At 52.8% G+C, this 22,906-nt stretch overlaps 1 protein-coding gene and 1 non-coding gene across 2 annotated transcripts; both read left to right on the top strand.

Annotated features, from left to right (window-relative positions):
* Positions 1–352: 352 nt before the first annotated feature.
* LOC149440035 (eukaryotic initiation factor 4A-I) lies at positions 353–14,909 on the top strand. Its single transcript, XM_089659012.1, has 11 exons — positions 353–454; positions 7,537–7,585; positions 9,600–9,732; positions 10,245–10,384; positions 10,885–11,053; positions 11,322–11,431; positions 11,834–11,977; positions 13,041–13,178; positions 13,386–13,475; positions 13,931–14,010; positions 14,237–14,909. Exons 1-11 carry the CDS (start codon positions 432–434, stop codon positions 14,379–14,381), a joined length of 1,221 nt encoding a protein of 406 aa, XP_089515138.1. The 5' UTR covers positions 353–431; the 3' UTR covers positions 14,382–14,909.
* On the top strand, positions 11,626–11,765 carry LOC149440036 (small nucleolar RNA SNORD10). Its single transcript, XR_016307801.1, has one exon. It is a non-coding gene; the product is annotated as a small nucleolar RNA SNORD10 (small nucleolar RNA).
* Positions 14,910–22,906: the final 7,997 nt, after the last annotated feature.

A 22,906-nucleotide genomic window follows, 5' to 3' on the forward strand; every position in this document is an offset into this window, starting at 1 on the left:
AGCCGCCTGGAAACGCAGAGCGACGTGTCGGTCCGCCAATCCCACTAAGAGTATGGGTGACTGATAGGAAGATCAGCCAATGGGCAAGAGAGGTGCTTGGCGGGCTTGGCCACTGCAGTAAGGTAGTCACGTGCGTCCAGCCGCCCAATGAGCTACATCTTCGTGGGGGGATGGTGGTTGAAGAAAAGACTCCTTCGCCATCCGGGGGCGTGTCTCTTCCCCCCTCAGGCCGGCCAATAGCGCTCCGAGCCGGTCTGCTGCCGGGTTGAGTGGCGGACGCACCACCCAATCAGAGAGGAGGAGCTCTGAGACGCGACTCTTACGTAACGGGAGACTGGCAAGATCTGGCCTATGGGAGCGCGGCTGGGCGTGGCTCCCAGGTTGGTATATAATAGGCGGTCACCGGCTTTGGAGAAGCTTCCGCTCTGAGGATGTCTGCGAGCTACGATAACCGGTGAGTGGTGGGGACGGTTGAGGGCCCGGGGCCCTTAGGAGGGCGAACACAGGGTGGCGGGGCACAGAAGGGTCCGGATGAGGTACATTCGTTGAGGTGTCTCTTCGGGGCGGATTGTTCTCCCCCACCCCTCATATCACCTGGACCGGCCGAGGGGGCCTACTTACTTGTTTCGCAGAGGCACGCGCCGCGCGTGGGCTCCTCCCCCTTCCGGGCCCTGATGGCGGCCTCCGCCCGGTGCACGTGGGCGCCTAACTCCGAGTGGGGGGGAGGGGGGAGAGAGACAAGATGGCCGCCGGGGTGGGGGAGGGGAGCTTTCCTCTAAGATGGCGGACACTTCCGGTGCTGCACGTGGACCCTGGGGGAAGGAATCGTCACAGATCGGAGGACTACAACTCCCAGCCCGACCGACCCTGTGTTCTGTGGGGGGACTACAACTCCCAGCCCGACCGCCCCTGTGTTCTGTGGGGGGACTACAACTCCTGCCCCTGTGTTCTGTGGGGGGACTACAACTCCCAGCATGACCGGCCCTGTGTTCTGTGGGGAGACTACAACTCCCAGCCCTGTGTTCTGTGGGGGGACTACAACTCCCAGCATGACCGGCCCTGTGTTCTGTGGGTGGACTACAACCCCCGCCCCTGTGTTCTGTGGGGGACTACAGCTTGGGGCACATTGCTGATTTTGTATGGGGGGGGGGGGGGGGGGCTGTATGATACCGAGGACTACAAATCCCACTGTGGTCTTATAGTAGGCAATGTCTGGTACTGAGGCCTTATGGGTGGATGGACTACAGCTTACCTAACATGACCAAGTTTGTATTATGGTAGGACTACTACTATCCCCCCCCCCCCATGGGGGCAGTGTATGGTACCGAGGACTACTACTACTCCTCTCCAACCCCCCTCCCCCCCCCCCCCATATGTCCCTGTAGGGGGCAGTGCATGGTACCGGGGACTACTACTCCCCCCATATGTCCCTGTAGGGGGCAGTGCATGGTACCGGGGACTACTACTCCCAACATGGCCCTGTAGGGGGCAGTGCATGGTACCGGGGACTACTACTCCCAACATGGCCCTGTAGGGGGCAGTGCATGGTACCGGGGACTACTACTCCCAACATGGCCCTGTAGGGGGCAGTGCATGGTACCGGGGACTACTACTCCCAACATGGCCCTGTAGGGGGCAGTGCATGGTACCGGGGACTACTACTCCCAACATGGCCCTGTAGGGGGCAGTGCATGGTACCGGGGACTACTACTCCCAACATGGCCCTGTAGGGGGCAGTGCATGGTACCGGGGACTACTACTCCCAACATGGCCCTGTAGGGGGCGGCGCATGGTACCGGGGACTACTACTCCCAACATGGCCCTGTAGGGGGCAGCGCATGGTACCGGGGACTACTACTCCCAACATGGCCCTGTAGGGGGCGGCGCATGGTACCGGGGACTACTACTCCCAACATGGCCCTGTAGGGGGCGGTGCATGGTGCCGGGGACTACTACTCCCAACATGGCCCTGTAGGGGGCGGTGCATGGTACCGGGGACTACTACTCCCAACATGGCCCTGTAGGGGGCGGTGCATGGTGCCGGGGACTACTACTCCCAACATGGCCCTGTAGGGCAGAGGTGTCACTGTGGTGCTTCAGCTGTTGCAGAACTACAAGTCCCATCATTTTTGAGCCTCTGGGAGTCATGCTTGTAACTGTCAGCCTTGCGATGCCTCATGGGACTTGTAGTTCTGCAGCAGTTTGGGGACACCCCTGCCATAGGGGGCGCTGTCTGGTAGTTAGGCCTTATGGGTGGATAGACTACAATTCCCAGCATGATCTATAGAAGGCAATGTATGCTGCTTAGGACTGCAACTCCCACCATGGCCCTATAGGGGGCATTGTCTGGTGTTAAGGCTTTGTAGGTGGATGGACTATAATGCCCAGCATCACCTGTGGAGAGGGTATGGCTTACTGCACTTTGTTCTTGGGGACAACCAATTCCCAGCATGGTCTGGAGGGGTGATGTATATAGGATGCTGGGTGTTATAGTCCATCCACCTACAAAGCCTCAATACCAGACAGTGCCCTCCTATAGGGCCATGGTGAGGGGAGGTGGCATACCTTGTATCATACTAGGCTATGGATGGACTACAACCCCCAGCATGGTGAGGGGAGACTGCATACCCTGTATGCTACTAGGCTATGGATGGACTACAACCCCCAGCATGGTGGGAGGAGGCATACTTTATACTAGGCTATGGATGGACTACAACCCCCAGCATGGTGGGAGGAGGCAGCATACCCTGTATGATACTAGGCTATGGATGGACTACCAACCCCCAGCATGGTGAGGGGAGGTGGCATACCTTGTATCATACTAGGCTATGGATGGACTACAACCCCCAGCATGGTGGGAGGAGGCATACTTTATACTAGGCTATGGATGGACTACAACCCCCAGCATGGTGGGAGGAGGCAGCATACCCTGTATGATACTAGGCTATGGATGGACTACCAACCCCCAGCATGGTGAGGGGAGGTGGCATACCTTGTATCATACTAGGCTATGGATGGACTACAACCCCCAGCATGGTGGGAGGAGGCATACTTTATACTAGGCTATGGATGGACTACAACCCCCAGCATGGTGGGAGGAGGCATACTTTATACTAGGCTATGGATGGACTACAACCCCCAGCATGGTGGGAGGAGGCATACTTTATACTAGGCTATGGATGGACTACAACCCCCAGCATGGTGGGAGGAGGCATACCTTGTATCATACTAGGCTATGGATGGACTACAACCCCCAGCATGGTGGGAGGAGGCATACCTTGTATCATACTAGGCTATGGATGGACTACAACCCCCAGCATGGTGGGAGGAGGCATACCTTGTATCATACTAGGCTATGGATGGACTACAACCCCCAGCATGGTGGGAGGAGGCATACCTTGTATCATACTAGGCTATGGATGGACTACAACCCCCAGCATGGTGGGAGGAGGCATACCTTGTATCATACTAGGCTATGGATGGACTACAACCCCCAGCATGGTGGGAGGAGGCATACCTTGTATCATACTAGGCTATGGATGGACTACCTCCCCAGCATGGTGGGAGGAGGCAGCATACCCTGTATACTAGGCTATGGATGGACTACAACCCCCAGCATGGTGGGAGGAGGCGGCATACTGTATCATACTAGGCTATGGATGGACTACAACCCCCAGCATAGTGAGGGGAGGCGGCATACCCTGTATCATACTAGGCTATGGATGGACTACAACCCCCAGCATGGTCTGGAGGGGTTGATGTATATACAATTATAACCTCTCCTATGGTGTAAGTCTGAGCTATGGATGGACTACAACTCCCAGCATGGTGGGAGGAGATGCTGGATTCTGTATCATGCTGGGCTGTGGATGGACTACAACCCCTAGCAGCTCACACTGCATTACACTGGGACCTCCTGGTGATCTGGGATGAGTGGACTCTTCCTGGTGTTTGGATGGCTCTACAGGAAGGTGGCCATCATGGGGTGGGGGGGTGGTATACACAGTTGTAGTCATTCCCATATGAGGGGATCACTTGTAGGAGGAAGGACTACAACTCTCAGCAGGGTATAACCTCCCTATAATGTATAGTGACCACCTTCCTGTAGGTCCCACCATTGTCTTGTCAGGGGTATAATGAATGGACGTTCCCTCTGGTTATGTACATCGGTGGGACTACAACTCCCAGTATGTTCTGTGGAGGGTGAGCCATGTTCACAATGGATTGGGACTTCCTGGTTTAGGTAATCTGTCCTCTTTGGGGGGGGGGGGTCCTCGTTCTTGGAATGGTCTGTACTCTGCATTACACCGGCCATATCTCTAGGGAGGTACTACAACGCCCAGCCAGTGGTGGAATGTATCCTCTCGTGGTCTATAGATGACGTATACTGGGCTCTGTGGGCTCACATGACCCGGCTCCCTCCGGTCCTCATTGTCCCCGATGGTTCTGGGCTCTCGGTGTCAGTCCTGCAGGGGTTACACAATGTGCATTCGTCAGCGGGATGACTAAGCCGGGGGATGGTTATCGCTGGGCTCCAGCCGGGGGGAGGGTGGGGGTCCTGTGTAACCCGGCCTGTCTCAGGTGTCCGCCCAATGTTCTATGCCTGTGTGACATCACTCACGCTGTCATACATTCCCGTCTCCGCTCCGCCCCTGGAAACTGTCCTCATTAGTCTGTTAACTCCTCGTGTGCAGTCGGCCTGTGGTGGGTGTACATCAAGGCTTCCCGCTGCTACTGGGGCCCCTCAGGGTTTGGGATCAGATTCCAGGGAGGTCATACACTGCCAATAGGGGTCCTGGATCAGATCTCAGGGAGGCCATACTGCTGTTAACCCCCATATGTCCTAGATGAGATCCCAGGGAGGCCATACAGTGCCACTGGGCCCCAAGGATCTTGGACAAGATCCCATGGAGGCCATACAATGTCACCCAGCTGCAGAGGTCCCGGATCAGATATCAGAGAGGCCATACAGTGTTATAGGGCCCCAGGCGTCTTGGATCAGATCTCAGGGAGGCAATACACAGCCATTGGGTCCTTGATCGGATCTTGCGGAGACCATACATTGCCCATAGGGCCCCATTGGTCCTGGATTTGGTCTCAGGACAGCCACAGGATCCTGGGCCAGATCTTGGGGAGGCCATGCGCTGCCATGGGGTCCTGGCTCGAACCTGTGGGGGGCCATATGCTGCCATGGGGTCCTAGATCGAACCTCAGGGAGGCCATACGCTGCCATGGGGTCCTGGATCGAACCTCAGGGAGGCCATACGCTGCCATGGGGTCCTGGATCGAACCTCAGGGAGGCCATACGCTGCCATGGGGTCCTGGATCGAACCTCAGGGAGGCCATACGCTGCCATGGGGTCCTGGATCGAACCTCAGGGAGGCCATACGCTGCCATGGGGTCCTGGATCGAACCTCAGGGAGGCCATACGCTGCCATGGGGTCCTGGATCGAACCTCAGGGAGGCCATACGCTGCCATGGGGTCCTGGATCGAACCTCAGGGAGGCCATACGCTGCCATGGGGTCCTGGATCGAACCTCAGGGAGGCCATACGCTGCCATGGGGTCCTGGATCGAACCTCAGGGAGGCCATACGCTGCTCTAAGTGTGCTGTGTTCCTTCTCTGTTCAGTAATGTTTCTGGTTGCCGTACCAGTTACTCAAACCTTCCTTTGAGATCTCGGAACAGGCCAAGTTTTCCAGAATGTGGTGTAAAGTGGGTGAACCTGTCTTACTGAAAAATTCCTGAAGATGTCTGGTTGATGTGAGCAACTCCCATAGTTCTAGGATGTGCAATCAGGTTTGGGATGGAGGAGCTGATCTTCATCATTTTAGGCTATAGCTGGCTGTGTTTGCCATCTTGTAGTCCTTTTATCTAGTAATGTCCTTCACTGACACCCACAGCCCTTAATTGTATCACTCTACATCCTGGTAGTAATATGTCCCCCATCTCATAATGCGATGGTCTGAGCACTCAGCAGCCCCCAAAATTCTAGAACTTCAGAAACTGTAGGTGCAGATCTAGTGCTAGACGTTGGGTGGCCTAGCATTAAATATCTTGTGTTTAAAATGTTTAGTGTATGTGATCAAAGCTACTGCAGTTGCCTTTTAAAGTGGACCTGTTCTAGAAACACAGGAGGTGTCATTTCAGGGGCCATTAGAATACCTTGAAGTCTGATGGTTGCTGTCATGTCAGCTGCCTAACTGTTCATGCTTTCTTGCTTGGGTGAGTTTTTGTGTCCTTCAGAGGTTCAGTGGTGACTGGTTCCCTCCATAGGATGTTGACTGGGTTCCTTCATTGACTGATTCTGAGTTCCTCCATTGGTTCAGTGGAGACTGGCTCTTTGGATTCCTCCATGGGTTTAGTGGTGACTGGTTCTCCTTTGGGCTCCTCCGTAGGCCCATTGGTGGCTGGTTCTCCTTTGGGCTCCTCCGTAGGCCCAGTGGTGGCTGGTTCTCCTTTGGGCTCCTCCGTAGGCCCAGTGGTGGCTGGTTCTCCTTTGGGATCCTCCGTAGGCCCAGTGGTGGCTGGTTCTCCTTTGGGATCCTCCGTAGGCCCAGTGGCGGCTGGTTCTCCTTTGGGCTCCTCCGTAGGCCCAGTGGCGGCTGGTTCTCCTTTGGGCTCCTCCGTAGGCCCAGTGGCGGCTGGTTCTCCTTTGGGCTCCTCCGTAGGCCCAGTGGTGGCTGGTTCTCCTTTGGGCTCCTCCGTAGGCCCAGTGGTGGCTGGTTCTCCTTTGGGCTCCTCCGTAGGCCCAGTGGTGGCTGGTTCTCCTTTGGGCTCCTCCGTAGGCCCAGTGGTGGCTGGTTCTCCTTTGGGCTCCTCCGTAGGCCCAGTGGTGGCTGGTTCTGTATAGTGGGTCCCAGCTGAGGAGTACTTGGGTTCCGTCTTTGGAAGGTGATCCTAAAGCTGGGGATGTTGGTGTGTGGTCAATCATGCAGGTTCCCCCCTGGGCTGACCTTGCTTGGAGCACTGTAGACCTGAAAGCTGAGCTCACAGCATTGAGTGGGGGCAGGGAGCTGTCAGATGTTCTGTACATTTTAGCAGAGGGTAGACTTGTCACCGTGTGCCGGAATTAGTCAGGTTTAATGTTTGTGCACAAGGCGCCTTCAACACTCAAATGTGCTTGAAAATGAATCCCACAGCAGTGCAGTTGTTTGAGCCGGCACCAGTGTATTGTCCATGGCTTCTTCTCACATGGGGTCTAGGACTTCCCCTGAAGTATTTGTTGGGAATGTCTGTCTGGTAACCAGCATTTGGGGAATCTCTTACAGGTCAGGGTTCCATGGCATTCAAGGGTTCCTCTAGAGGTTGTCAAATGCTTGAGAATGAACTGTAAAGAATAGTATTTATTGGCAGGGGCTCCCTGAGACCTGGAGGTACTTCTAAGGCTCCTCCTTGACTGTCCCAGAAGCCCCAATAGGCTTTAGACTCTACAGATGTTTGTTTTGTTACTGACTGGAATGATCACAATGTTGTCATGAAGATTCTTTTCCTCTTATGTACAATGTGGTTTAATTTCATGTTTTTGTCCTTCCAGATCCAGAGACAATGGGCCCGAAGGCATGGAGCCCGATGGTATCATTGAGGTAAGTGTCAGCCTTGTGATGGTCTTGCCTTCTACTTTTAGGAAAGGTTGTATTGTAGTACATTTCCTGACTTGGTTCCCCCCCCACCCACCCACCCAATAATAAAACCGTTCGGGTCACGAAGGTCATAATTAAGACATTCCTGCAGACAATTCATGGAGAGCTTGTAACCTCAGCCGTGATGCATAGGACCCGCTGTGATCTCATAATGGGAGACGGAGCCTTTATTTAGCATTAGATCACGTATGGTGTTGGATGTTTATGGTAATGAGTCACCTGACAACCTTTGAGTAAGGGCCCATTGACACCATAACACTGTATGAGGCAACTTGTGCTTTTTCTCCTTTGTCAAATGCCTCTGCTCAGAACATGAAAACAGGTCTGTGCTGTAATACTAGTGTATGATGCAGGTACAATGTGGCACACTAAACGTGTTGAGGTGGGGCATGTGCTGCATGGAGGTTGGGGTGCATTAGGTTCAGAGGTGACTGCTTGTTTTTGGGCTCCTGTATAGAGGGTCTCAACTTTCTAAGCAAAGGGCCAGTTTACTGTCCTTCATACTGGCCAGTGGGAGTAAAAAAAATGCCCTGGTGTAAATGGTGGCCCTTTGTTGGTATTGGGGAAAGGAATGGTGCTTTGCTATTGGGTGTCAGTGGGAAGAATAGTTCAGTGGTGACTGTCTTTGGGGTTCTCCATGGGCTCAGTGGTGAGTGGCTCTTTGGGGTCCTCCATAGCTTCGCTAGTGATTGATGTTGGGTTCCTTCATAGGTTCAGTGGTTTCTGGTTTGGGGTTCTTCCATGGGTTCAGTGGTTTCTGGTTTGGGGTTCTTCCATGGGTTCAGTGGTTTCTGGTTTGGGGTTCTTCCATGGGTTCGGAGGTTTCTGGTTTGGGGTTCTTCCATGGGTTCGGAGGTTTCTGGTTTGGGGTTCTTCCATGGGTTCGGAGGTTTCTGGTTTGGGGTTCTTCCATGGGTTCGGAGGTTTCTGGTTTGGGGTTCTTCCATGGGTTCGGAGGTTTCTGGTTTGGGGTTCTTCCATGGGTTCGGAGGTTTCTGGTTTGGGGTTCTTCCATGGGTTCGGAGGTTTCTGGTTTGGGGTTCTTCCATGGGTTCGGAGGTTTCTGGTTTGGGGTTCTTCCATGGGTTCGGAGGTTTCTGGTTTGGGGTTCTTCCACGGATTTAGTGGTGATAGCGTCTTTGGGTTCCCCCAGGGGTTCTGTGGTAACTGCTATTTTGGGCTCCTCTATATAAGGGGTTCCCCTTTCTAAACAAAGGGGCAGTTTACTGGGAGTAAAAAAAAAATGCCCTGGTGTAAATGGTGCCCCTTTGTTGGTATTGGGGAAAGGAATGGCGCTTTGCTATTGGGTGTCAGTAGGAAGAATAGTTCAGTGGTAACTGACTCTTTGGGGTCCTCCATGGTTTCAGTGGTGACTGGCTCATTTGTTTCCTCAGTGGGTTCTATGGTGACTGGCTCTTTGGGGTCCTCCATAGCTTCGCTAGTGATTGATGTTGGGTTCCTTCATAGGTTCAGTGGTTTCTGGTTTGGGGTTCTTCCATGGGTTCAGTGGTGACTGGGGTCCTCCATGGGTTCAGTGGTGACTGGGGTCCTCCATGGGTTCAGTGGTGACTGGCTTTGAGCTGCTCCACAAGTTTTTACTGGTGATAGTGTCTCTTTGGGTTCCCCCAGAGGTTCCGTGGTAACTGCTATTTTGGGCTCCTCTATATAAGGGGGTCTCCCCTTTCTAAACAAAGTGGCAGTTTACTGGGAGTAAACAAAAATGCTCCGGTGTAAATGGTGCCCCATTGTTAGTATCAGGGTAAGGAATAGTGCCCTGCCATTGGTTGTCATGGGGAGGAATAGTAGTTACATGGTTCCTGGGTTTTTTGTGTGCCCCCCCACTCCTTGGGGTTCTCCATACGTTCAGTAGATATGTTGTGTTGGGACATACGCTGCATTGCCCTAAGACTGTTTTGGGATTATAGTAACCACCAGCTAAACCCTTCTGTCTCCACAGAGTAATTGGAATGAGGTGGTGGACAGTTTTGACGATATGAACCTGTCAGAGTCTCTCCTGAGAGGGATTTACGCCTATGGTTTTGAGAAACCGTCTGCAATCCAGCAGCGTGCTATTCTACCTTGTATCAAGGGTAAGTGAAAACCGCCATGTTCTCTCCATGGGGGGAGGGGAGATGTTCTACAGAGCTATCCCATAGAACTCTCTTCTGTGTTCAGATCTATTGTGCAGCACACGGCTCTGTCCTCTTCGGGACAGGAATGGTGAGCGGTCTACAGGTAGTTCCTGGTGGGCGTAGCTCCCGATGTGTTCTGGAAGGGTGGAGCTGATTTTTGGGAGATGCATGCAGTGCAGGTCTGATTGGGTTCCCTCCTGTGGGGTGGAGATCTGAGCTTGTCTTTACAGGCGCTCTAACTAAAAGGAGATGCCCACCCTTCTGCTCTAAGAGTTGTCATTGGTTTTCATCCTAATTGCACTTTCTAGGGGCATCTGAAAAGATTGAATGCTCTTGAACACTCAAAATACACCCCAATGTAAAGCTTTTGGCTGTTCTAGATGTGTGCATATGAAGGGAAGGGAGACTAAAACATGGGGGCCCTGTGTGGTCTATTGGCAGCCGTAGTAAAGTTTGTGGTATCTCTGCAGGTTACGATGTCATCGCTCAGGCTCAGTCTGGAACTGGGAAAACAGCAACATTTGCCATTTCCATCCTCCAGCAAATTGAGCTGGATATGAAGGCCACACAAGCCCTGGTCCTGGCCCCAACCCGAGAGTTGGCCCAGCAGGTGAGTACAGACTATCCTAATGGGGGACGAGGTGAATGACCTACTGATGGTGATCTGCATGGTCTTGTGGCAAGGGGAGGGCTGAATGGGGCTGTTAACAAGTTTGTGGGTGGATGGCTTCCATGTGGTGGTGAGGGAATCCTGGCAGGGAACGGGTGTGAGGTACGTGGACTCCTGATGGAATGTTGAGGTGTGCAGACCATAGCAGGGTTGGTGGTGTATATAGACTCCTGTTGGTGGTGTGTGGTCCCATGGGGGTGAGGTGGATGATTTGGTGGCGGTGGGATGCATGTATCCCTGCCTGGAGTTATGGGGGGGTAGTGAGGTGGGTGGACTTCTGACATTCTGACCTGTGCAAGTGGGTCTTTTACAACAAGAGCTGAGCAGTCCATTGGAAAACATGAAAAGGAGCCTACAGCACTGCCTACTGGCTCAAACCAAAACTACAACTAATATACAATATTGATGGATTTAACAGACGGTGACGTGTTCTCTTCCAGATCCAGAAGGTAGTGATGGCACTGGGAGACTACATGGGCGCCTCCTGCCACGCCTGTATTGGTGGCACCAACGTGCGGGCAGAGGTACAGAAGCTGCAATCGGAAGCTCCGCACATAGTGGTCGGCACTCCAGGAAGAGTATTTGACATGTTGAACAGGCGATACCTGTGTAAGTATCCGGGGCGGTGTATTCCCTCCCTGTCACTGGGCAAGGGTGCATCACGTGATGCGAGCCTTATATCTGACAGGGGCAGAGTGACCCCCATATTCATCCCAGCGCAGGTGTGTGGTCACTGTCAGCTGGTTCATGCTGTGGGGACAAAGCTTGTGTACCTTGACCTGTGGGGGTGTTGCTTGGTGTCAGTCTTCCTGTTAGGGGGTGGCTTGTACAGTGGCCTCCGGCATCCTCTAAATCGACTTGTGGTCCTTTCTTGCAGCTCCCAAATACATAAAGATGTTTGTTCTGGACGAGGCTGATGAAATGTTAAGCAGAGGTTTCAAGGACCAGATCTACGATATTTTCCAGAAGCTGAGCAGTAACGCTCAGGTAAGGGGGCAGCCGGATGTAGAATTGCATTGGTGTGGGGCCTGGGGGGGGGTTCTTATGATGGCCGAATGCCTGAACACTTGGTCTGGGAGGCCTCTGTGTGAGGAGTTCAAGGGTCAGCGGCATCAGAAGTCATTGACCAGAGTAGTTGCAGTAATGGGTCGTAGCTGGGAAATCCTGTGTTCTGTTGGGCTGCTTTAATGATGATATCCCATGCGTGTCATCTGAAGCCCATGTTCCCCTCTTGCGGCAGCTCTCTGGTCTGCGTCCTGCTGGCCAGAAGAGTCTGCCGCAGAGGGTTCTGGGAGATGATCACACCACCTTGTCTGAAAGCAACCTTCTCAACGATGGAATCTTGCCTTTTTGGAGAGGCCATCTCTAATTGTCTACGTTTTTGTCCAGGTGGTGCTGCTCTCGGCCACCATGCCTTCCGATGTGTTGGAGGTGACGAAAAAGTTCATGAGGGACCCGGTCCGTATCCTGGTGAAGAAAGAGGAGCTGACTCTGGAGGGTATCCGGCAGTTCTACATCAATGTGGAGCGTGAGGTGGGTGTCGCCTTATCAATAACCCTCCCCCCTTCCCTGTCACTGGGCAAGGATGCGTCACGTGATGGCGTAGATTCTTATATCTGACAGGGGTATATAATACAACCCCATATTCATCCCAGCGCAGCCGCTCCGTCACTGTCAGCTGGTTCATGCTGTGGGGACAAATTTACCTGTTGCACACGACCCTGGGCTGGGGCTTGCTTGGCCTTGGGGACCCTGGGCTGGGGCTTGCTTGGCCTTGGGGACCCTGGGCTGGGGCTTGCTTGGCCTTGGGGACCCTGGGCTGGGGCTTGCTTGGCCTTGGGGACCCTGGGCTGGGGCTTGCTTGGCCTTGGGGACCCTGGGCTGGGGCTTGCTTGGCCTTGGGGACCCTGGGCTGGGGCTTGCTTGGCCTTGGGGACCCTGGGCTGGGGCTTGCTTGGCCTTGGGGACCCTGGGCTGGGGCTTGCTTGGCCTTGGGGACCCTGGGCTGGGGCTGGCTTGGCCTTGGGGACCCTGGGCTGGGGCTTGCTTGGCCTTGGGGACCCTGGGCTGGGGCTGGCTTGGCCTTGGGGACCCTGGGCTGGGGCTGGCTTGGCCTTGGGGACCCTGGGCTGGGGCTGGCTTGGCCTTGGGGACCCTGGGCTGGGGCTGGCTTGGCCTTGGGGACCCTGGGCTGGGGCTGGCTTGGCCTTGGGGACCCTGGGCTGGGGCTGGCTTGGCCTTGGGGACCCTGGGCTGGGGCTGGCTTGGCCTTGGGGACCCTGGGCTGGGGCTGGCTTGGCCTTGGGGACCCTGGGCTGGGGCTGGCTTGGCCTTGGGGACCCTGGGCTGGGGCTGGCTTGGCCTTGGGGACCCTGGGCTGGGGCTGGCTTGGCCTTGGGGACCCTGGGCTGGGGCTGGCTTGGCCTTGGGGACCCTGGGCTGGGGCTGGCTTGGCCTTGGGGACCCTGGGCTGGGGCTGGCTTGGCCTTGGGGACCCTGGGCTGGGGCTGGCTTGGCCTTGGGGACCCTGGGCTGGGGCTGGCTTGGCCTTGGGTTAGTATTTTGTATGATCCTCAATCATTTTCTCCCCCTCCAGGAGTGGAAGCTGGACACGCTCTGCGATCTCTACGAGACGCTCACCATCACACAGGCCGTCATCTTTATAAACACCCGCAGGAAGGTGGACTGGCTGACGGAGAAGATGCACGCACGAGACTTCACTGTGTCTGCACTGGTGAGTGTTCCAGTCTTCATACACCTCCCCCCGGGTCACTGGGCAAGGACACGTCACGTGGCGTGTGGTCTTATATCTGACAGGGGAATAGAATCCACCCACATTCATCCCAGCGCAGCTCCTGTGACTGTCGGCTGGTTCATGCTGTGGGGACACGGCCAATATCGGCCGGCTCTGTGTTCTAATAAATCGCACTTTTATTTCCAGCACGGCGACATGGACCAAAAGGAGAGAGACGTCATTATGAGAGAGTTCCGATCTGGCTCCAGTCGTGTCCTTATTACTACAGATTTATTGGTGAGTATTGCCAACTGCAGCCTATCCATTCCCTAGAGCGGTGACATCACTGAGAAGGGCAGTCTATCCATTCACTAACCTCACTAAGGGCAGCCTATCCATTCACTAACCTCACTAAGGGCAGCCTATCCATTCACTAACCTCACTAAGGGCAGCCTATCCATTCACTAACCTCACTAAGGGCAGCCTATCCATTCACTAACCTCACTAAGGGCAGCCTATCCATTCACTAACCTCACTAAGGGCAGCCTATCCATTCAGTGTAACCTGTCCATCCGCTCGCCCGACTGGTGACGTCGCTGAGGGGGCCGGCCTGTCGGCTCGCCCGACTGGTGACGTCGCTGAGGGGGCCGGCCTGTCCCCTCGCTTTCAAACATCACTCATCCTTGCATGTGCTTTTCTCCTGCGGCTCTGATTGGTCTGCTGAGTTAACCCCTTTGGTTCCCTCCATGCAGGCTCGAGGAATTGATGTCCAGCAGGTCTCCTTGGTCATCAACTACGACTTGCCAACCAACAGAGAGAACTATATTCACAGGTAAGCTGCCATTGATATGAATGCTGCACCCAAGGGAATTCCCTCTCTGCCCAGCCTCCATGCTGAACGCGGACAGTAGACTCTTGGAAGATGAACCTTGACCATGCTCCACCGCGATTAACGCTGCTTTGTCGCGTTTCGCAACTTAAACATGGCCTACACCGCCATCTATGTTTGGTACTTGTATAGGCTCCTCCCCCTCATGCTCCTCCATCTTTGTTTGCAGGATCGGCAGAGGCGGCCGTTTCGGTAGGAAAGGAGTCGCCATCAACATGGTGACCGAGGAAGACAAACGCACCCTGAAGGACATTGAGACTTTTTACAACACAACTGTTGAAGAGATGCCAATGAACGTGGCTGATCTCATCTGAGCCCTCCCCCGACGAGGAGATCATTAATTAAAAAAAAGAACAAAAAAATAGTATAACTGAAAATACAAAAAACACCCTTTCTGCATTTTGGTGGGGCCCCCTCCTCAGGGGGTCCCCGGGCAGGGAGGAGGCGTACAGCTTTCTATTAAGCCCCTTAACGTTTGGGCTTCCCCATCCCCCTCCTGTATGACTTAAAATGATTTATATTACTTTTTTGTTTTTTTTTTTGTTTTTCAAATAAATGTTATTTTGAGGTATTGTGACCGTAAAACATTTGTTTGTGTTTTTTCTGTAAACTGAACACTAACCCCTCCCCCTCCTGTACCCCAAAAAATGTTTCCCCACCAAATCAGAGGACCAAACAATCACTACCCATCCCCCCCCCTCTCCTCCAATCAGGCTGCTATCAATTCGGATTTCAGAATTTTTTTTTTTTTAAAGAAATTTTCCCCAAAGACTATAAATTGTTGCCATTTTATTTGCTTTTTCTGTATAGTATTTATTAAATAAAACAAATTTTTTTTGCAACATAGTTTGTCTCTTTTGCTTGTCCCCCCCCCATTTCCCTGTCATCCCTGATTACCTCCCCCTCCAAACTAAGCAGCTGGCCCCATCCCCCGCCCTCCTTCCCCTACCTCTGTATAAGGCTGGTCTTGGTGGGAAATGCTTCATTATACATTGCAGTCAGATGTTGGCCACCATTGTGACCTCTAACAATCGAGCGGCAATGAAATCTCAGGAGTTTGTGTTCAGACGAGACCCATAGGTGTACGAAGGACCCCTCCATGCTACGTGTTCAATCTGCCTGAATGGTGTGTTCAGTTGGCATGGCAATTATGCAAGCCGTGTGCACTTTAGGGCTTTAACCTGTTGCCATCCAACGCATGTGTAGCCGTAAAAGGGGTGGACTTTAAAAAGGAAAATGGGCAGCCAATGTTTTCTGAAAGCATGCTCCATAGCAGACAGCTGTCCAAGACTGCTTGGTGTCCGTAGCCGGCAGTAACTCAGTAGCCGGCAACATGGCTCCTGATCATGTGACAGTTTGGTCACATCACCAATCCTTTCCTCCTCCCTGGATGTACAGACCTTACTGGAGATGCTTGTCTGGGCAGGAATGGGTTTAAAGTGAATCTAAACCAGTGTTTCTTCAGAGCTGCCATGCTCAACTGGGGGTTTCTTCAGAGCACTAGGCTTCCCCCAGAGCAGCTATGAACCAGGGTTCATCCACATCTGCCATGGAACATTAGGCTTCCCCCAGAGCTGCTATGCTCAATCAGGGTTTCCGTGGAACACTAGGGTTCCCCCAGAGCAGACTTAACCAGGGTTCCTCCACAGCTGCCATGCTCAACCAGGTTTCCATGGAACACTAGGGTTCCTCCAGACCAGACTTAACCAGGGTTCCTCCACAGCTGCCATGCTCAACCAGGTTTCCATGGAACACTAGGGTTCCTCCAGACCAGACTTAACCAGGGTTCCTCCACAGCTGCCATGCTCAACCAGGTTTCCATGGAACACTAGGGTTCCTCCAGACCAGACTTAACCAGGGTTCCTCCACAGCTGCCATGGAACACTAGGCTTCCCCCAGAGCTGCCATGCTCAACCAGGTTTCCATGGAACACTAGGGTTCCCCCAGAGCAGACTTAACCAGGGTTCCTCCACAGCTGCCATGCTCAACCAGGTTTCCATGGAACACTAGGGTTCCTCCAGACCAGACTTAACCAGGGTTCCTCCACAGCTGCCATGGAACACTAGGCTTCCCCCAGAGCTGCCATGCTCAACCAGGTTTCCATGGAACACTAGGGTTCCCCCAGAGCAGACTTAACCAGGGTTCCTCCACAGCTGCCATGCTCAACCAGGGTTTCCATGGAACACTAGGGTTCCCCCAGAGCAGACTTAACCAGGGTTCCTCCACAGCTGCCATGCTCAACCAGGGTTTCCATGGAACACTAGGGTTCCCCCAGAGTAGCCATGCTCAGCTATGGTTTGTCCAGAGGTTGCTAGGGGTAATACTGAACAGGCCAAATAAGTTCCTCTAAATATCCGCTAGGCAGGTATCTTAGCCAGTTCTGTGCCACCCTATAGCAGAAATACTGCTACATGGGGGCATGGGTGTGCAAAATTGTGTGTGTATATACATTTGATTTTGCTGTTCTGGGTAGGGGCGCATGTACCCTGCCTGTGCCACCATTCATGCCCTCGGCTGTCACTAGGTCCTGGCCGGTGATTGCTGAGTATCTCCAACAGGGAGATACCTATGTGTAAACACAGATCTCTCCCGTCAGCTCCTGCACACTGCTTTGTATGGCTCTGCATATCGGTGTGCTTGCAGTATAAAGCAGTTAACCCTTTGATCACCCCTTGTTATCCCCTTCCTGCCCAGTGCCATTAGTACAGTCAGTGCTTTTTATGATCACTGTATGGGTGTCAATGGGGATGTCAGGCGATCAAATACCACCAAAAGAGCTCTATTTGTGTGGGGGGAGGACATGAATTTAATTTTGGGTGCAGTGTTGCATGACTGGAATTGTCTAATGCAGCGCCGTATCACTAAAAAATATCCTGGTCAGGATGGGGGTGGGGGAGCCTCTGGAGGGCAAGTGGTTATTAATACCAGACTGGAACTGGTAGACTGGTTTCATGCTGCTACCTTCAGGTGATGGAACGCTAACAAAAACCTTGGTAAGGCTGCTCCTAGTGGGCACTTGGATCCACACCCTCTCCGGACTACCGTGTTTTGGGGGTTTTTGTGTTTTCTTTCCCCTGAGTAGTTTTTAATAGGTTCCCCCTCGGGGACTGTACCTGGACCCCACTGTGTAGGGCCAACCAGTAATGCTTGCTTTGGGCACTGGCTTGTGCTTTTAGGTGCTCAATCTTGGCATGAAGTTCGATGTGTGCTATACTGGTGGTCAATCTATGGTTCCAAGCCCCTGATGAAGCTGGGACATCTCTAATGGGCCAAGTGATGTGCATAAAGGTAACCCTGGGTTTTCCTTAATTTTGAGAACCTCTATCAATGTCTTCCAGCATTGAGTCTGAAGGTTTGTAGTATTCAGGGTTTCCCAACTTCTCTACCTTCAAGGGGTCCCTTGGAAAGCTAGTAATATAACAGTTTTTAGAGATGGAATTGTTAACTTGCTATTTAGGCTACTATCACGCTGGTCCCTTGCAAAAAATTTATTTTTATTGGGTTTTCCTATGTTTGGCAACTGGGGGAAAAAGTGACTAGAAAAAAAATACTTGGATGTGTTTTGATGCATTTTCCATTCATTTCAATGGGAAGGTGTATTTTTGGTGCCTCACACCGAAGATGTAGGACTTGGAAAGACACAGCTAACCAGTGTGAAGAGTTCTTTTTTTAGGATTTTGACTGTCATGCAGGTTTTTCTTTCCTTGGTGTTTTTAAATGCAAAAATGGGTTAGTGAGAGCCTTAAGGGTGAGGTGCAGGGGGTCAGTAGGGCATGGTAGGCAGGGGCACATTACACCTATAGGTGTCTAGAGGAATAATTCTTCCCGCTGACCACACCAACGTATCATGAGTTGTAGACTTAGTTCTTTTTAGCTGGGGTTCCTGGAGACCAGAATGTTTCAAGGGTTTTTCTGTTTACCTAAAATCCAGCCTTTTTTATTTTTTTGTGATGACTAGGAACATCCTGCAGGATCTTGGGGCCCTCAAAAGCAAGTGTTGGAGCTTTTCCCCTTTGCTAGGGACTTTAGTAACCAGTGGTCTATACCCATAGATGCTCCAATGAGTCCACGTCACATCTGTACCCTCAGGATTTCAGTGATGGGCAGTATATATTCAGTCCTTGGATCCCAGCTTGAATTAACTGGTGTGGATCTCCACCTCCTGGTCTAAATCTGCCAGATGTCAGAACATACACTCACCGGCCACTTTATTAGATCCACCCGTTCAATTGCTTGATGACACAAATTGTTAATCACCCAATCACATGGCAGTAACTCCATGCATTTAGGTATCTAGATGTGGTGAAGACTACTTAAGTTCAAACTGAGCATCAGAATGTGGAACATTTAGGTGACTTTGAATGTGGTATGGTTGTTGGTGCCAGACAGGGTCAGTCTGGGGATTTCAAAAACTGCTTATCAGCTAAATATCCAGTGATTGGCAGTTGTGTGGAGGAAAATGCCTTGTTGATGTCAGAGGAGAATGGGCGGACTGTTTTATGATGTTTGAGAGGCAACTAACTCAAATAACTTTGTTACAACCAAGGTATGCAGAATACCATCTCTGAACACAATACATCAAGCCTTGAAGCAGATGGCCTATAGCAGCAGAAGACCACACTGGGGTGTCACTCCTGTCAGCTAAGAACAGGAAATGGAGGCTACAGTTTGCACAGGCTCACCAAAATTGGACGATAGAAGATTGGAAAAACGTTGCCTGGTCTGGATTTCAGCTGGGATATTCAGATGGTAGGGTCAGACTTTGGCGTAAACATGAAAGCATGGATCCATCCTGCCTTGTATCAATGGTTCAGTCTGGTGGGGGTTCCATCCTTCCTTGTATCAATGATTCGTGGTGGTGTCATGGTGTGGGGGATCCATCCTGCCTTGTATCAACGATTCAGGCTGGTGGTGGTGTCATGGTGTGGGGGATCCATCCTGCCTTGTATTCATGGTTCAGGCTGGTGGTGGTGGATCCATCCTGCCTTGTATAAACGGTTCAGGCTGGTGGTGGTCTCTCGGTGTGGGGGATCCATCCTGCTTTGTATCAATGGATCAGGATGGTGGTGTCATGGTGTGGGAGGGATCCATCCTGCCTTATATCAACGGTTCAGGCTGGTGATGGTGTGGGGGATCCATCCTGCCTTGTATTCATGGTTCAGGCTGGTGGTGGTGGATCCATCCTGCCTTGTATAAACGGTTCAGGCTGGTGGTGGTGTCTCGGTGTGGGGGATCCATCCTGCTTTGTATCAACGGATCAGGATGGTGGTGTCATGGTGTGGGAGGGATCCATCCTGCCTTATATCAACGGTTCAGGCTGGTGGTGGTGGTGTCATGGTGTGGTGGATCCATCCTGCCTTGTATCAACGGTTCAGGCTGGTGGTGGTGGTGTCATGGTGTGGGGATCCATCCTGCCTTGTATCAATGGTTCAGGCTGGTGGTGGTGGTGTCATGGTGTGGTGGATCCATCCTGCCTTGTATCAACGGTTCAGGCTGGTGGTGGTGGTGTCATGGTGTGGTGGATCCATCCTGCCTTGTATCAACGGTTCAGGCTGGTGGTGGTGGTGTCATGGTGTGGTGGATCCATCCTGCCTTGTATCAACAGTTCAGGGTGGTGGTGGTGGTGTCATGGTTTGAGGGAGATTTTCTTGGCACACTTTGGGCCCATTAGTACCAATTAAGCATCGTTTGAATGCCACGGCCTACCTGCGTTTTGTTGCTGACCATGTTCATCCCTTTATGACTCCAGTTTCCCTATCTTACGATGGCTTATGAAAAGCAATAAAGTTGGTGTCTCGCATGGGACTGATGTCTGTACAGGGCACTATGGCTACATGCTTGGGACGCGGATCAACTGTCCATGGATCTTTTAATAGACCACTCTTCAAGTAATGTCAGCTTTTGACACGTTCTTGACATGTCATTAGCAATACTTTGGATGGCTGTAGCACACTCCTGCACAGGGTGTTTCCTGTACACAATATTTTAGTGGATACCATCAAAAAAGAGTGTCAGGATCCGGAAAGGAAGCCCTTCTTTTCTAGAGCTTTGAAAAGGAGATTTCCATTTAGTGAGGATCCGGGGGCTGTGTGGAATAAAAATCCCAAGCTTGACGCAGCCTTTTCTTAAACAGCGAGGAGGACGGACCTAGCATTTGAGGATATGGGGGTCTTGCCGGATTTATTGGACAGGAGAGCGGAATCTCTCCTTAAGAAGGCTTGGAATTCAACCCTGTCCAACCTGAAGCCTGCTATGGCCAGAACTGTCGTGGCCAGGAACCTAGAATACTGGTTGACACAGTTGCAGGCCCATATTGTAGCAGATTCCCCCAAAGAGAAAATTTTGGCTTCTTTCGAGACCCTGTTACAGGGTGTGGGGTTTATCGCGGATGCGTCCGCAGAATCAGTAAGGCTGGGGGCCAGGTCAGCAGCCCTGACGAACTCTGCTAGGAGAGCTCTATGGTTGAAGACTTGGCAGGGTGATATCACTTCAAAGGTGAGGTTGTGTGGCATCCCCTTTACGGGAGATTTCCTGTTCGGGCCGGGGTTGGAGGAGATTCTAGACCGGATGGCAGACAGGAAAAAGTCCTTCCCCCTAAAAAGGAAGTTGCAGGAGGGAGGGACGCGAAAGGCTCACCCAGCAAAGAGACAGAACCTCAGGACAGAAGGACAGAGTAGGTCTTGGGGGCAGAGGGGCAGGGGAGGGGCAATTTTTTGCCCTCCTGAGCAGCCCCAGAAGCCACGGTGACAGTATTCCTCCTGTGGGAGGAAGATTGGCGGCTTTTCTCCCACAGTGGGAAGTAGCGGTCGCCAGCCCCTTTATTCTAGACATCGTGAGAAGGGGTTATCGGCTGTAGTTTTCGGAGCCGCCGCCGGGAAGGTTCTTTGTGACAGCCCGGCCAGGGGGCCCAGCAAGGGCCTCTGCCCTAATGGGCGCACTGAGGGATCTGGAGGACCAAAGAGTCATTACCAAGATCCCAGAGGGGGAAAAGGGGAAAGGTTTTCCCACGTATTTATGGTTCAGAAGCAGTCGGGGGCATTCAGGCTGATTCTGAACCTGAAGCCCCTAAACAGGTTGGTGCGATACAGGAGGTTCCATATGGACTCCATTTTCACGGTCAAAGCCCTACTCCCACCAGGAGCATTCATGGCCTCCATAGATTTAAGGGCCGCATATCTTCACGTGCCCATCGCGGAACCCTCACAACGTTTTCTCAAGTTGGCAGTACGGGGGGAATACAGCATTGGCAGTTCAGGGCTCTGCCGTTCGGACTATCTTCCTCGCCAAGGGTGTTTACCAAAATTCTGACAGAGGCACTGATTCCCGTCCGCATGAAAGGGATTGCAGTTATAGCCTACTTGGACGACCTGCTGCTCTTCGCAGACTCAGAGCTCCAGCTGCATCAGAACATTGCCGTAGTAAGGGGTCATCTAGAAAACCTGGGGTGGCTTTTGAACCTGGAAAAGTCCTGTCTTGTGCTCTCCCAAAGAGCGGTTTACTTGGGGTACATTCCGGATTCCGTAAGGCAGAGGACCATCTTAACTTCGGAAAAGGTTGCCAAATTAGATGCAGGGATCAGATTGTTACAGGGGAGCAGGTCAGTAACAATGAGGCAGTCCATGTCGGTACTGGGGTTATTAACGTCTTCCATTCCAGCGGTGCAGTGGGCAGGCTTGCATCTGCGTCCCCTCCAGCTGTGGGTTCTGAGGATTTGGGACAGAAGGATTCAATCCTTGGAGGACCAGGTCTTTGTTCCCCCCAGTGTGAAGAGGTCTCTGTGGTGGTGGAGGAGGTCGTCCAACGTGACCCAGGGGCTGTTGTGGTGTTTTCCCATGACCAGGGAAGTCACAACGGACGCCAGCGCTCTTGGGTGGGGAGCCCACCTGGGAGATTTAGTGGTTCAAGGGGAGTGGTCCTTAGTAGAGAGGAGAGAATCCTCGAATTGGAGAGAGTTGAGGGCAGTAGGAGAGGCTCTCCGCTCCCTCCAAGACAGGATCAAGGGCCAGCACGTGCGGGTTTTGACGGACAATGCTACGACAGTAGCTTACATAAACAGGCAGGGGGGAACAAGGAGCAGGGCTCTCGAATCCCTAGCGGCACTGGTTTTATCCTGGGCAGAAAGAAACCTGGCTTCCCTGTCCGCGGTACACCTGAAGGGAGAACTGAATCAGAAGACAGATTTCCTGAGCAGGACTCGGCTCAGAGAGTCGGAGTGGGCCCTGAACATGGAGGTTTTTCAGGCGATCATAAGGAGATGGGGGTCCCCGGACATAGATCTCTTTGCCTCAGGGAAGAACAACAGGGTCCCGAGGTTCTTCTCCCTGAACCGCGGGGACGGGTCAGAAGCGGTGGATGCGTTAGGACAGAGGTGGGATTACCCGCTGTGCTACGCTTTCCCCCCGGTCCCCTTACTCCCCCTGGTGTTAAGGAAATTCAGGGCAGAGAGAACCTCACTCATCCTTATCGCCCCTTTCTGGCCACGGTGAGCGTGGTTTGCTACCCTAAAAAGCTTAGCCACACACCCGCCCTGGGAGTTACCGCCAAGGAGGGATCTGCTGACAGGGGCCGGTACTATGCCCCAGGTTGGAGAGACTGAGGCTAACGGCCTGGTTTTTGAGCGGCAGCTTCTTTTAGCGAAGGGGTTTTCAACCAGGTTAGTGGCAACGTTGCTGGCTAGTAGAAAGGAGGAGACTCAGGCCATTTATAGCAGGGTTTGGGGTTGCTTTACGGCCTGGTGCGATAGGGCGTCAGTAGCGACCCATAGCATGGTTTCGGTATTGGAGTTCCTTCAAGCAGGGGCGGACAAGGGGCTTTCTATCAGCACGCTCAAGGGCCAGGT

The sequence above is a fragment of the Staurois parvus genome, unplaced genomic scaffold (assembly GCF_062004578.1).
Source record: "Staurois parvus isolate SC_StPar_1 unplaced genomic scaffold, SC_StPar_1.0 ptg001127l, whole genome shotgun sequence".
Lineage (NCBI taxonomy): Eukaryota > Metazoa > Chordata > Amphibia > Anura > Ranidae > Staurois > Staurois parvus.

Excerpts from the sequence above, each read along its gene's own strand:
- LOC149440035 (XM_089659012.1), top strand. The coding sequence starts at position 432 with ATGTCTGCGAGCTACGATAACCG. Across the intron at positions 11,054-11,321 it reads GTTGAACAGGCGATACCTGT|CTCCCAAATACATAAAGATG; the intron begins GTAAGTATCCGG and ends CCTTTCTTGCAG. Across the intron at positions 13,179-13,385 it reads ACTTCACTGTGTCTGCACTG|CACGGCGACATGGACCAAAA; the intron begins GTGAGTGTTCCA and ends TTTTATTTCCAG.